A 14674-nucleotide genomic window follows, 5' to 3' on the forward strand; every position below is an offset into this window, starting at 1 on the left:
GTATTCAACACAATAACCGCACTAATATTTTCATCATTTTGTTTACAATAAATTTATAAACAAGTTTTGTAAGCAATATAATGATAAACAAATTAGTGCAGTTATTGTGTTGAATACAATGAGTGTACACTTATACAATATACATTATACTGGTCTCACAGGCCACAAATGTTATTAGAAAAAGAAAAAAATAGAAAAGAAAAGAAAAAAGTATAAAAAACATAAAATAAAAAAATGGGATTTTGCGGAAGTCACTGATGTTGCCGCCACCCGGTCATTTTGGGTCAACTTCCCACCGCTGTATCTCGGCAAGTACTGATCAGAAAAAACTTTTTTTTTGTCTTATTACCTTCACAAAAATATACCCTTTAATTCTGTAAGAAAAAATCATTTTTTTTTTTTCAAAATTTCTTGGACACTGGAGCACCACTTCAGATTTTGGCCTTGGACCCTGAAGGGGTTAAGAGAAAAGTGATGTTGACCCTGAGTTTAGTGGGTGTGAGATGGATGTGGCCACAAGTGGTTAAGGAAATACAGTGGATCCCCGGATATGGTAGTTGTCAGATTTCGTAATATTCGGAAATCGTAGCTTTTTTTTGTCAAAATATTGGCTCTGCGATCGTCGTTGAGTTCGGTAATAGTCATTCGTCCTGAACGCATCCGCACGGCAGCAGCGGCCTGACACTCAGTGTGCCATTGTTTATCAGCTGGTGAGCACGATCCCACGCGTTCTTATGATACATTTTTTATTATTCCATTCTTTTTAGTTCTTGCAGTTGCTAAATAAGCCACCATGGGCCCAAAGAAAGTTCCTAGTGCCAGCCAGCCCTTTGGTAAAGGATTGAGAGAGAGGGGAGAATGTGCCTTCTTCAGTGATTCTGCAATATCTATGATACTAAAGCAGCAGGAGTTGATAAAGGTAGCGCCAGCCAGCGATAAAGTGTAGCATTAACAGTGTAGCAAGTAAGTTAAGCGATTAATCGATAGAAAAAGGACAGCATGAAACTGACTCCACCAGTGTTGTTGGAGGAGGTATATATAGGGCTACACCAGTGCCATCACCACCGCTGTGTAAGGCTTATCCTTCAGTGACCCTTATACACCCAACAACAAACAACACAACAACACTTGTCACATATGTAATGACATATTTTATTCATTCTAGAGTATGTATCTTGTTTCTGTGTTATTAATATTGTTCATTATGTCATATTAGATGAATTGTGCTAAATAAATAAGCCAAAGAGTTGATATTAGTGTCATATTGAAGGACTATCTTGTTCTGTCTCCCAACACATTCCCCTACCGCCGCCACAATTCCTAACATATGCCAGAAACAGACCTCTCTGGAACACTTTTTTGAGCGACAAGGGCCCAGTAACTCAAGCTGGTCTTAGTGGCATTAAAAAACAAAGAAGGGAAGTAACCCCGGAAAAGGACTTCGTACCTGAAGTCTTTATGGAAGGGGATTCCCCTTCCAAACAGTAATTTCTCCATCTTCTCCCCTCCTCCCATCTTCGATACACTAAGAAGAGTCTTCAATAAATGTAAAGTCATGTTATTACTGTTTTATTCTTCATGTCTCATTGTTTTCTGTGTAGGTAAATGTATGTTTCATGTAAGAAAATTATTATTTTTAATACTTTTGGGTGTCTGGAATAGATTAATTGGATTTACATTATTTCTTATGGGGAAAATGAATTCAGAAATCATCAAATTTGGCTTTAGTCACACTCTCTGAAACGGATTAATTACAATAACCAAGCATCCACTGTATCAGAAACCTCGATAATAACCCACGTTCAACATTTGTGCCACATCCTTTCAATTTTGATACCAATGGTAGTGTCATCCTACCAGAATGTCCTATAACCTATGCCCTAAGTAAAGAGAAACCATTCTGGAACATGTGTAATACGTGTTCGGCAGGCCGGCAGCTGGGTGGGGAGGGAGGTGGGTGGCTGATTGACTTTGGCTGTTTCTGTCTCCATCTGTATCTGTCTCTGTCTCTGTCTAGCTCTGTCTCTCTCTGTCTCTGTCTATCTCTGTCTCTAAGTCTGTCTATCTCTGTCTCACAAGTACACATAAATACAGTTATTATACATACTGTAAATTACCTAGGATAACCAAAAAAAAAAAATCCAGAGAAAGTACTATACTGTGTTTGTATATCTATGGCATAATAAGCATGACTGGTAAGTAATATGCATTTTCACTTGTTCAGGAATCAGACGTGATGGCTCTGCATCATGTGTAATACCCGTTGGTTCATGAATGGCTCTCTCTTTGAGACAGAAAGAGAGACAAGCAGACAGAGAGACAGGAAGACGCAGACAGATAAGCAGAGACAGAGCTAGACCGACAGACAAACACAGACAGACAGATAGACATGTTTATGTGTAACAGTGAAAACAAATAAAGCCAGGCAGTGCACAGACATGAAATGTCACTCCACTGCTGCACTGTCAGTAGTGGAGTGACACTCATCTTACACTGTGTTTCAATAGTATGTGACCAAGGCAGGTGAATATGTTCACCTGTCAGTGTGTTTGTGGCTATTTGAGTACTATTTTAGTACTTAATACTAGTGTCAGAACAAACATTGGCTATGAAATTACAAGAACTACTACAAATTGTAAGTATCAGAACATAAAAGTTTTTTTTTTTTTTTTTAACAAGTAGGCCATCTCCCACTGAAGTAGGGTGACCCAAAAAGAAAGAAAATCCCCAAAAAGAAAATACTTTCATCATCATTCAACACTTTCACCTCACTCACACATAATCACTGTTTTTGCAGAGGTGCCCAGAATACAGTGGACCCCCGGTTAACGATATTTTTTCACTCCATAAGTATGTTCAGGTGCCAGTACTGACCGAATTTATTCCCAGAGGTGCCCAGAATACAACAATCTAGAAGTATATACGTACGTATAAAAATACACAATATATCCCTCCAAACTGCCAATATCTCAAACCCCTCCTTTAAGAGTGCAGGCATTGTACTTCCCATTTCCAGGATTCAAGTCTGGTTATATAAAATAACTGGTTTCCCTGAATCCCTTAACTAAATATTACCCTGCTTACACTCCAACAGCTCGTCAGGTCCCAAATACCATTTGTCTCCATTCACTCCTATCTAACACGCTCACGCACGCTTGCTGGAAGTCCAAACCCCTCGCCCACAACACCTCATTTACCCCCTTCCTCCAACCTTTTCGAGGATGACCCCTACCCCGCCTTCTTTCCCCTACAGATTTATACGCTCTCCATGTCATTCTACTTTGACCCATTCTCCCCTAAATGACCAAACCCTCAACAAACCCTCTTCAGCCCTCTGACTAATACTTTTATTAACTCCACACCTTCTCCTAATTTCCACACTCCGAATGTTCCACATAATATTTACACCACACATTGCCCTTAGACAGGACATCTCCACTGCCTCCTTGCTACAGCATTTACAATCCAAGCTTCACACTCATATAAGACTGTTGATACTACTATACTTTCATACATTCCCTTCTTTGCCTCCATAGATAACATTTTTTGCCTCCACATATACCTCAATGCACCACTCACCTTTTTTCCTTCATCAATTCTATGATTAACCTCATCCTACATAAATCCATCTGCTGACACATCAACTCCCAAATAGCTGAAAACGTTCACTTCTTCCATACTTCTCCTCCCCAATTTGATATCCAATTTTTCTTTATCTAAATCATTTGATACTCTCATCACCTTACTCTTTTCTATGTTCACTTTCAACTTGCTACCTTTACACACACTCCCAAATTCGTCCACTAACCTTTGCAATTTTTCTTTAGAATCTCCCATAAGCACAGTATCATCAGCAAGAAGTAACCGTGTCACTTCCCATTTTGTATTTAATTCCCCATAATTTAATCCCACCCTTCTCCCAAACACCCTAGCATTTACTTCTTTTACAACCCCATCTATAAATATATTAAACAACCATGATGACATTACACATCCCTGTCTAAGACCTACTTTTACCGGGAAATAGTCTCCCTCTCTTCAACACACCCTAACCTGAGCCTCACTATCCTCATAAAAACTCTTTATAGCATTTAGTAACTTACCACCTATTCCATATATGTACTTGCAACATCTTCCACATTGCTTCCCTATCCACTCTATCATATGCCTTTTCTAAATCCATAAATGCAATAAAAACTTCCCTACCTTTATGTAAATACTGCTCACATATATGCTTCAATGTAAACACTTGATCTACACATCCCCTACCCACTCTAAAACCTCCTTGCTCATCTGCAGTTCTACATTCTGTCTTACCTCTAATTCTTTCAATAATAACCCTACCGTACACTTTTCCTGGTATACTCGTTAAACTTATTCTTCTATAATTTTTACAATTTCTTTTGTCCCCCTTCCCTTTGTATAAAGGAACTATACACACTCTCTGCCAGGCCCTAGGTACCTTCCTCTCTTTCATACATTTATTAAACAAAAGTACCAACCATTCCAACACTATGTCCCCCCTTGCTTTTAACATTTCTGTCACGATCCTATCAGTTCCAGCTGCTTTACCCCCTTTTATTCTACGTAATGTCTCACGCACCTCCCCCACACTCACATCCTGCTCTTCTTCACTCCTAAAAGATGGTATACCTCCCTGGCCAGTGCATGAAATTACCGCCTCCCTTTCTTCGTTGACATTTAAAAGTTCCTCAAAACAACCTCGCCTTCTACCCATAACCTCCAACTCCCCATCTACTAACTCCCCTACTCTGTTTTTAACTGACAAATCCATTTGTTCCCTAGGCATTCTTAACTTGTTTAACTCTAAAAATTTTCTTATTTTCATTAAAATTTCTTGATACCTCTCCCACTCTATCATCCGCTCTCCTTTTGCACTCTCTCACCACTCTCTTCACCTTTCTTTTACTCTCCATGTACTCTGCTCTTATAACACTTCTGCTTTGTAAATACCTCTCATAAGCTAACTTTTTCTCTTTTATCACACCCTTACTTCATCATTCCACCAATCACTCCTCTTTCCTTCTGCACCCACCCTCCTATAACCACAAACTTCTGCCCCACATTCTAATACTGCATTTTTAAAACTATTCCAACCCTCTTCAACCCACCTCCCCAGTACTCCTACCTGCACCAGCCCACCTTTCTGCCAATAGTTGCTTATATTTCACCTGAACTTCCTCCTCCCTTAGTTTATACACTTTCACCTCCCTCTTACTTGTTGTTGCCATTTTCCTCTTATCCCATCTACCTCTTACTCTGACTGTAGCTACAACTAGATAATGATCCGATATATCAGTTGCCCTTCTATAAACGTGGACATCCTGGAGCAACACTTCTGCAAGCAGCAGGATCCTGTATTGCCTTCAGGTGAGCATCCAGCCCCAACTTCGCAGCCTTCTGTACATATCTCGGTAAGTACTGACGCTAAAAAATTTTTTTGGTCTTATTACACACAGAAAATTGCCCTCTTTAATTTATAGGATTTTTTTTTTTTTTCTCAAAATATTCAGTGTTGGCAGTGAAAACATAGATCTGCGTTTGGACAGTTAGCGGGTTGAAGGAGGGGTTTGGGATATTGACTGCTTTGGAGTGACATCCAAACTGTTGTATCTGAGCTCTGCAAAGACATTGATTGTGTGTGAATGATGGTGAAAGTGTTTTTCTTTCCTTCTTGGGTCACCCTGCCTCGATGGGAGATGGCCAGCATGTTGAAGGGAAAGGCATGTTGAACAACCATTGCGACATCTCACTCCCCTATGTCCAACTTTCATAGGAAATCGTCCCCGCCTCTTCTACATACACTAACATTAGCTTCACTATACTCATAAAAACTTCTGCTTTTAGTAACCTACTGCCTGTTCCATACATTGGCAAAATCTGCCACATTATATCCATATGCATTTTATATCATGCCTCTTCTAAATTCAAACAGCTCCTTACCCTTATTTAAATATTATTCACTTACATGCTTTGGTGTAAACAGTCTGCACATCCTCTTAGGTATCTTCTTTCTGTAATTGCTACTTTCTTTATTCACTCACGATTATGTAATGATTGCACAGCATCAGCATTACCTATAAAACATGCACCATTTTCCTTAATATGTGGCTATTGTACTTAATAAATCTACCAATTTATTTTTATAGTTGGTTGATCAGTTTTTCTTCCTCAGAAGCTGGTTGATGAGTATGCCAGTGATACAGGTAGTCGAAGATCAAGTTCAGTTTTTGAGGACCATCATCTTATCCAAGGTATGATACCTAGTATGCCACAAAGGCAAACACACAATTCACAAGAATCTTTAATCAGCAGCAAAACACTGAGAAATGGTACTTGTGATTCTGAGCCATTCAAAGAAGAGACAGATGTGCTGCAAAATCAAATTATCGATGAGCAAGAGACTGAAGCACATTATTACCACTTAGAAGTTTCAAACAGTAGTGAGATAGCCAAGGATGATGCAGCAGTTATTACCTATGGAGACTGTAAAGGTGTAGAAAGAACAGGAAATCAAATTTTACGAGAGTCAAAAACACCAGGCAAGGAACAGCAGTCAAAGACAGAAGTTTGTTTTGACAGTGAATTACCAAACACACATACTGCTGTTGAAGTTGCTAAACATGTGCTCACACCAACACACACTCAATGGGACAGATCTGTAAGACCAAAGGAAATAAAAATGGCTCATAATGAACACACAGTCTTGGGTAGGTTGCCATCAAAGAATTGTATGCAGAATAAAGGTAATAACAATGGAAAGATCTTTCAGCCAGTGAAAGCCAGAATAATGAGATCCTTGAGTATTCCTATAAAACCCTTTGATATTGGATTACACTCAGACAACACCAAACAAGGAAGAACTGGAAGGAAACTGGAAATGTGTGCACCCCTTAGTATAAATAAAGAGGTTGATACCTCTTGGCATTCATCTCCAGTTATCGGACACAGCTTTAGTGAAAGTAAAATTCCTTCACTGTTGCAAAATTTACCAGATGATTGCATGAGACAGCAGTACAAGACAACCATAACCCAGGAAAAGATGACCATATCACAGAACCTGAGGAATAAACCACAGGACACTATGAGAACACCACAGGACAGTATGACAACACAGAACAGAAAAAGCACAACACAAAACAAGAATAGTACAATGCAGGACAAGAACAGTATAAAACAGAACAAGAATAGTACAACACAAAACAAGAATAGTACAGTACAAAACAAGAATAATACAACACAGAACAAGAATAGTACAACACAGAACAAGAATAGCACAACACAGAGCCAGAACAATACAATGCAGGACAAGAATAGTACAATGCAGGACAAGAATAGTACAATGCAGGACAAGAATAGTACAATGCAGGACAATAAAGGTACACTGCAGAACAAGAATAGTACAATACAGAACAAGAATAGTACAATGCAGAACAAGAATAGTACAATGCAGAACAAGAATAGTACAATGCAGAACAAGAATAGTACAATGCAGAACAAGAATAGTACAATGCAGAACAAGAACAGTACAATGCAGAACAAGAATAGTACAATGCAGAACAAGAATAGTACAATGCAAAACAAGAATAGTACAATGCAGAACAAGAATAGTACAACACAGAATAAGACTAATACAACACAAGACAAGAATAGTACAACACAGAACAAGAACAGTACAACACAGAACAAGAACAGTACAACACAGAACAAGAACAGTACAACACAGAACAAGAACAGTACAACACAGAACAAGAACAGTACAACACAGAACAAGAACAGTACAACACAGGACAAGAATAGTACAACACAGGACAAAAATAGTACAACGCAGGACAAAAATAGTACAACACAGGATAAGAATAGTACACAGAATAAGAATAGTACAATGCAGTACAAAAATAGTACAACACAGTACAAGAATAGTACAACACAGGACAAGAATAGTACAACACATGACAAAAATAGTACAACACAGGATAAGAATAGTACAACAAAGTACAAAAATAGTACAACACAGTACAAGAATAGTACAACACAGAACAAGAATAGTACAACACAGGACAAGACTAGTATAACACAGGACAAGAATAGTACAACACAGGACAAGACTAGTATAACACAGGACAAGAATAGTACAACACAGGACAAGGACAATTTAATATTCTCGATAAACTACTCTTTGGACTCGGAAGATTCACCGACGTCAGATATAGAAGTCATGGAATGCATAATTTTATTTGAAAGGAAATTTCTTGCACTTTTAAGAAAGGAAGAGTTACCAAAGGAGCGTCATCATGAAAATGATTCATTGATTAAAGAGTTAACTGAACATATAACTAAGTGTGAAAAGATTCATAAGGCTCTTGTGAAAGCAGAGCTTTTAAACTCAAAATTTCAGGAAGACTTCAAAGCAGACTTTTTTCCAAAAAATGATGAGGTTAATTATTCTAATGTAGACACTTCTGATGAATATATGATAAAGGAGAGAACTCTAGACTTTTTGAGTAAAAATAAACTTAAGGAAGAAGCAATAATAAAGAGTAATGGTTTAAACTCTACAGATACTAATATAGATGATGGGCCTGTGAGCAGGACCAGCTCTGTAGAGGTAGAAAGAAAGGAATGTACATCACTTAACATGGATCTGATAAAAGCATCAAATGAAAGGACTATCACATCTGCAATAGAAAATCAACACGTTTTACAAAATGGCAGGCTATCTAGTACATCATTGACAAGTAATCAAATGGTCATGTATCACCCCATGTCATTGTCAGTTTATACACCAGTGCTTGGATATCCTCCATTTATTCAAGCTGTGGGACTTAATTCTTCATTCTTGAGTCCTGTCCAAGGCCCACTTCTTGATTACCCTGCTTCAGGATTCCAGGAAAATTTTTATTTCTTATATGGTGAGAAGTAATTCTATTCTATAGATTGCTAGCCCTTCAAGGGTGGTGCCTTGATGTTGGTGATCGACTCTTCATCCAAGAAACTATACTTCTCATACACAGATAGAGCCTGAATGCCTTACATTTTTCAGGTGCTATATGATCCCTCTTAAAGGTTTTGTGCTCTACTGAGTTTATTTTCTTGAATTCCTGGAAATATATAGTTATACATGGGTCACCCTGCCTCGGTGGGAGATGGTCAATGTGTTGAAAAAAAAAAAGAGATAAGCTTAGTTTATAAGTACATTTGTAATACAAGTTAGCATTTGTAAAACTGAAATGTACATCAAGTATTATAATAAAATGTTTGTTACAAAATTTGTTAATATGGATAATATTAGAGTACTTTTAATTTTATTCTGTTTAGAGATGTAATTTTTTCTGTTCTTAGTTTAGTAAGGATAATAAATTAATGCTAACAAATTGGAATATGTTTCTGCAATTATTTTTGCTTAAATAGACGTGCAACTAAAAAGAAGAAAAAGGAAATTTCAAGAATTAGGAATGGAATAATTTTCCTAAATCCTTTGCAAAAAGTAGCCTTGATGTCTGTGTTTGAGTAGTTGTTGTTCCTTATGGGATTTTCCCATTGAAGTGGAGTCAATGACATCTGATGCTTTCAGGCTGTCTTAACTTTGTCTTTGAGGACAGGCATCCAAGGTAGAGAAGGGAAAATTTATCACCAGTGCTAGCCAATCCTTATGGGCAAAAAAAAAAGAAAAGAGATAATAATAATAATTACCTATGTAAACCCAGACTTGTGCTCCTTTGTGTATTGATTTCTTAATTTGCTCAGCTTCTGTTGTCCTGGACCTGGGTTGGCCAGGTCATGATTGTGGCCATTTTCCCAGTGTTCTTACATTCTACTACTGTTCTCAGTAATAATAAAATGATTCATACAGAGAGAAATTGGAAGTTTATATAATTCCAAGAATATTGTTTAGGTTATTTTCTTTAGTTGTTATTTAACTACCATTGTTTATTTTATGTGAATTTACAGTTTATCATATCCATGCAGGTAGACCTAATTATGCAGTTATAACAACCATTTTCTCTGTATCCAGTTTTGTTTTACTCATATTTGCTTCCATTTTTCACTCTCCTGCATCTTCAGCCACATGTGTTCCCTTGCAGACTCTCATAGACGAGTGATTTAACTTCTGTACTTTTGTAAATCAGTTCGTGTTAAAACCAGTCTAATATATAAATTAGGATAGCACTTGCTCCTCCCTTGCCTTGGACTCTTGTAGTAGAATATTTTGGCAAAGTAAATGCACATTTCAAAGATATCTGTTTTATTACCACCTTCTATTTATCTGCATAATTTTTTTTTTTTTTTTACCCCAAGCCTCTTCAAGGGGGCTCCTTGGTGTGGTGAAGAGGCTCTTGGTCTGAGGAATTAGACCTGTTGGTCTCCTTCCTCAGACCAAACCTAATTACCCCCCCATCTTCCCTTCCTTATCCCATCCTCCCTTTTTCCTTTCCTCCTCCTTCTCCCCGTCTCTCCCTTATTCCCTTCCTCTTTTTAGCCTTTGGGATTCTTCCCACAGGCATGCTAGTTCCTAGGTAGGGGGAAGGGCACCGGGGTCCATCCCATTCTGTTGAGGTTCTTGGCGGTGGTGTAGTTTGCTGTGGAATCTGGATCGCCTGGGGATGTTCCGATCCTTCTCTGGTCTCCTGGGGGGTAGCTTTAGGTGTCTTTCGGGTGACGGGTGTATCTCTGGAGGCCGCCTTTCGAATTCCGGGGTGGTGGCCAAAGAAGGTATGCTTTGTGGCAGATATCTGGCCGCCCTCTCTTTTGTCCACCGGGGTAGCTCAGCAGATATGAGGTTGATATCCCGGATTGCTGGTTTACTGGCATGAAGGGTAGGGTATGGCATGGGTTCGATGCTGCATTTGCGCTGCTTGCGGTGCTGAGGTCCTCTTGGGTGCGGAGGGAGGTTTCCGGCCCTTTCATTCCTCCTAGGAACTATTCCTCCCCCCTTTTTTTTATTCTTTTTTATTTTTACTTTCCTTTTCTTTTTTTTCTTAAAAACAAAAAGAAAGAAGTAACCTAACCATGGAGGACCCAATTCATGACCCTGCTACCCCCGGGCCCCTTCTTGTTACTGCACCCTGTTCTGACCCTGTCTCGTTTTTTGACCACTCTTCGGACACTTCTAATGCCCCTGTACCTCTTACTGGTGCTGTTTCATCACCCGCTTCAGGTACTGGGGTTTCGACTGACTCCTTCGATTTGTCTGACCTCCGCTTTCCTTTGACTATGCTTCCAGCCTCTCCCGCTACAGTGCGGCAATTTTCGAATCGCCAGCCCGTCCCATGTCGGACCAACTCCGGTCCCACTCCTAAACGCCAAAGACATTTACCTGATGATACTTCTTTGCCACCTTCCCGTCATGCACGTCATGCACTCCCTTTCCACGCTCAGTTTCGGAATGCACAATGGACCAAATTCTTTACTTTATGACCGACTTCCTCTGTTGCCTATCTTTGCGACCATAGTATTGGCAAGGCGCTCCTATGCCATGTTGGTAGAGATATTTCCTTTCACGCTCTCAAGAGCGGTACAGGCATCATCACTGTCCAGAATGCTACCCAAGCTCATGATCTTTCTCTTCTTTCACATATCGATACTATTCCTGTCACTATCGAAAAACATCATTCCCTCAATTCTTGTAGTGGTACTGTCATTCAGCCACATACCATAGTCCAACAGAATTTCCAGACATGTGGCGATGACATTCTCGAACAGCTAGAACTCCAAGATCTCTCAATCCTCAAAGTAGACACTTATGTTCTTCCTGCCTGTGGGCGGAGACGATACCCTTGCAATGTGGCTTGATTAACTTTCGACAGCCGTGAACTCCCATCCTCTGTTTATGTAGCAGGACATCGTTTACAAGTTCGAAAGGTGATCCCTACACCGCAACAGTGTAGAAATTGCTGGCGGTTTGGTCACCCAGCGAAATACTGCAGATCTATAGCCGAATGCCCAGTCTGTGGTGCTGATGACCATTCTAATACGTCTTGTAATTGACCTCCCTCTTGCCTTAATTGTCATGAGGCTCACTCTTCTTACTCTCGCCGTTGCCAGGTCTGCTTAAATGAGCGAGAAATTCGTTGCCTCAAAGAGGCGGAAGGTCCCCCTTATGCTATGGCAGATTCTCGTTTATGCTTCCGAGGGAGACTGCCCCGTATTTCTTATTCTCGTGTTTCTAAACGTCCCCCCACTTCTGGGGTCCCATCTTCTGCAGCCTCCTCTATGGTTACCCCTCCCATAGTCACTCCTGTCTAATTCTTTTGCTGTCCTGGGCTCAGAAGTCCCTACTTCAACACCTCAGTCTGTTCTCACTTCTTTGTGTTCTTCCTCACAAGCCCTGGTATCGATAAGACCTCGTACGACACCTCCTCCCAATCGCCCTTCTAATTCTCAGAAGTCCAAAACATCCCCATTACTCAAATCTCCTTTAACCCCTCCTTCCCTTCTTCCACCTCCACATTTTACCTTTCCAGCCTCTACCTGGTTCTTCCCCCCTCCCACTGGCTCTATTACAAGTGTGGAGGTTCACCCTCCTCCTCGTACTGGGCCTTCCTCCCCTGTCCCCTCCCAAGTTTCTTCCTCTTCTGCCACCTCCCAGGTTTCTACCTCTTCTGTCCCCTCCCACACTTCTTCTCGAGTTCCCTCCACCCTTTTGTATTCCCCCTGCTTTGGGCAGTCTATTACTGTCCCAATCTTCGCTCGCCCTCCTCCTTCCATCTCCAGTATTGTCTCCCATACAATGTCTTTGAATTCCGAAACACTTGAAGCTATCTCAGAATATATTGGAGAGACTAAACCATCAATGAACACTAATCCACCCCCTGTTCCTTCTCTTTCCTCACCTCCATCTGCGCAACTCCTTTCTTCACAGCGCTCCCTTCCTTCGCTACTTGAATGTTTTCTGCCGCTGCCACATATGGACTTTTCTAACCCCTCTAGTCCATAGGTACCCTTACCTGTGGATTTCTGGTATCTTTATCATTGCCAATCATGGCCTATTTAGAGTGGAATATCCGCGGCCTCAGGGGTAATCGAGGTAAGCTTCAGATGTTGCTTTCCCAGTTTTTCCCTTTTTGGTGTTTGCTTACAAGAACCAAAATTACACTCTGCTGTTATCTATCCCATCTTTGGCTATAATTTATTGTATTCTTCGGATCCTTTTTCTGATGGGACTTTTAACCCTTTCAGGGTCCGTCCCGTAGATCTACGGCTTTACGTTCAGGGTCCAAACCGTAGATCTACGTCATGAGCTCAGCTCACTCTGATAAACTGTGAGTGGTACATTTGGGCCTAGATATGAGAGAATACATCTATGTGGTATGTGTGCACCACATAAAACAGATCCTGCAGCACACTGTGTATAATAAGAGAAAAAAAACTGAAATCATGATTTTTCGATTAAAACAGCGACTTTGCAGTGTTTTTTCGTATGTTTTTATAGTTGTATTTGCTATTTCTTGGTCTCATTTGATTGGTTTTAGCACTGGAAATGGCTTGAAACTGAGCTCAAAGTAGCAGAAATGTTAAATTTTTGCTGATATTCAAGAGTAAACAAACGACCTCACTCGTCTAATACACGCCAGCTGGTGGGTCTAATATACATTCACAAATATGGTGATGATATTTATACAATTATTACGGTATTGCATAACAGTAAATCTTCTATTTTTTGGTGTGAATAAAAATTCATTATGTGAATAAAAAATCAAAATGAAATTTATTTGTAAAGCCTCAAAACGTAACTAATGAGCAGAGGAAATGTTAGTTTAGTTCCAGGAATACCTACATTGTTTATTCTGGACCCTATTTTGAAATTGGAATATTTTGAACTTTGTGTTAAATTGGCCAAATTAACAATTTCCGATCACTTTAATTTGTAGTTGAAACAGTTGACTTGGCGAATTCTTGTGCTCAATCGATAGAATAGAAGTAATACTAGTCAAATAGCTAAGAATTTGGTCGACTGGAATAATATAATTGGCCTAAAATGGGAGTCAAAGTCGGCAAAATTGCCGATTTGTAAATATCACTGACACATCAAAATTCGCGAGAGCATAATTTCGTCAATTTTCCATCAAATTTTGTACTTTTTGTTTTATTACCTTCACAAAAAGATTCTCTACCATTTCATAAGAAAAAATAAATTTTTTTTTTTTGAAAATTCTTGGACACTGGGGCACCACTTCAGATTTGGGCCTTGGACCCTGAAAGGGTTAATGAAAGTGCCCTTCTACTATGCACTGATGTTCCGTACCATCAGCTGTTTGTTCATACTTCGCTGCATTACGCTGCAGCCCATATCCACTTGCATAAGTGGTATACAATCCAATCTGTTCTTTATATCTCTCTCCTTCTCGGGCATTATCTATCCCAGATGTTGCCTTTCTTATTTCGTCCTTACCGCCTCCACTTCTGTTACTTGGCGATTTTAATGCCCATCATATCCTCTGGGGGGGTCTCACTGTGATTCCCGTGGCATTCAGTTGGAGGCTTTTCTCGCCTCTCACTCCCTCCATGTTTTAAATACAGGTACTCCCACCCATTTTGATCCTCGTACTCATACTCTCTCTTGCATCGATCTCTCGGTCTGCTTTTCCTCCACTGCACTAGTCTTCACCTGGTCTGTTCTCCCGGACTTACATGACAGCGATCATTTTTCAAT

The 14674-nt window shown here is 39.8% G+C and overlaps 1 protein-coding gene across 7 annotated transcripts in view; it reads left to right on the forward strand.

Annotated features, from left to right (window-relative positions):
* Positions 1 to 10257, forward strand: part of LOC128691368 (uncharacterized) — a 159608-nt gene extending 149351 nt beyond the window's left edge. For 6 of the 7 annotated variants that reach the window (XM_070091558.1, XM_070091556.1, XM_070091561.1 and 3 more), the window contains one exon: positions 6197 to 10257. In XM_070091558.1, coding sequence (XP_069947659.1) covers positions 6197 to 8944 — 2748 coding nt within the window. In that variant the 3' untranslated portion in view covers positions 8945 to 10257. The remainder of the gene's footprint in view (positions 1 to 6196) is intronic. The other variant, XM_070091560.1, reaches the window with a different exon arrangement.
* The last annotated feature ends 4417 nt before the right edge of the window (positions 10258 to 14674 follow it).

This window comes from Cherax quadricarinatus, chromosome 36 (genome assembly GCF_038502225.1).
Source record: "Cherax quadricarinatus isolate ZL_2023a chromosome 36, ASM3850222v1, whole genome shotgun sequence".
NCBI lineage: Eukaryota > Metazoa > Arthropoda > Malacostraca > Decapoda > Parastacidae > Cherax > Cherax quadricarinatus.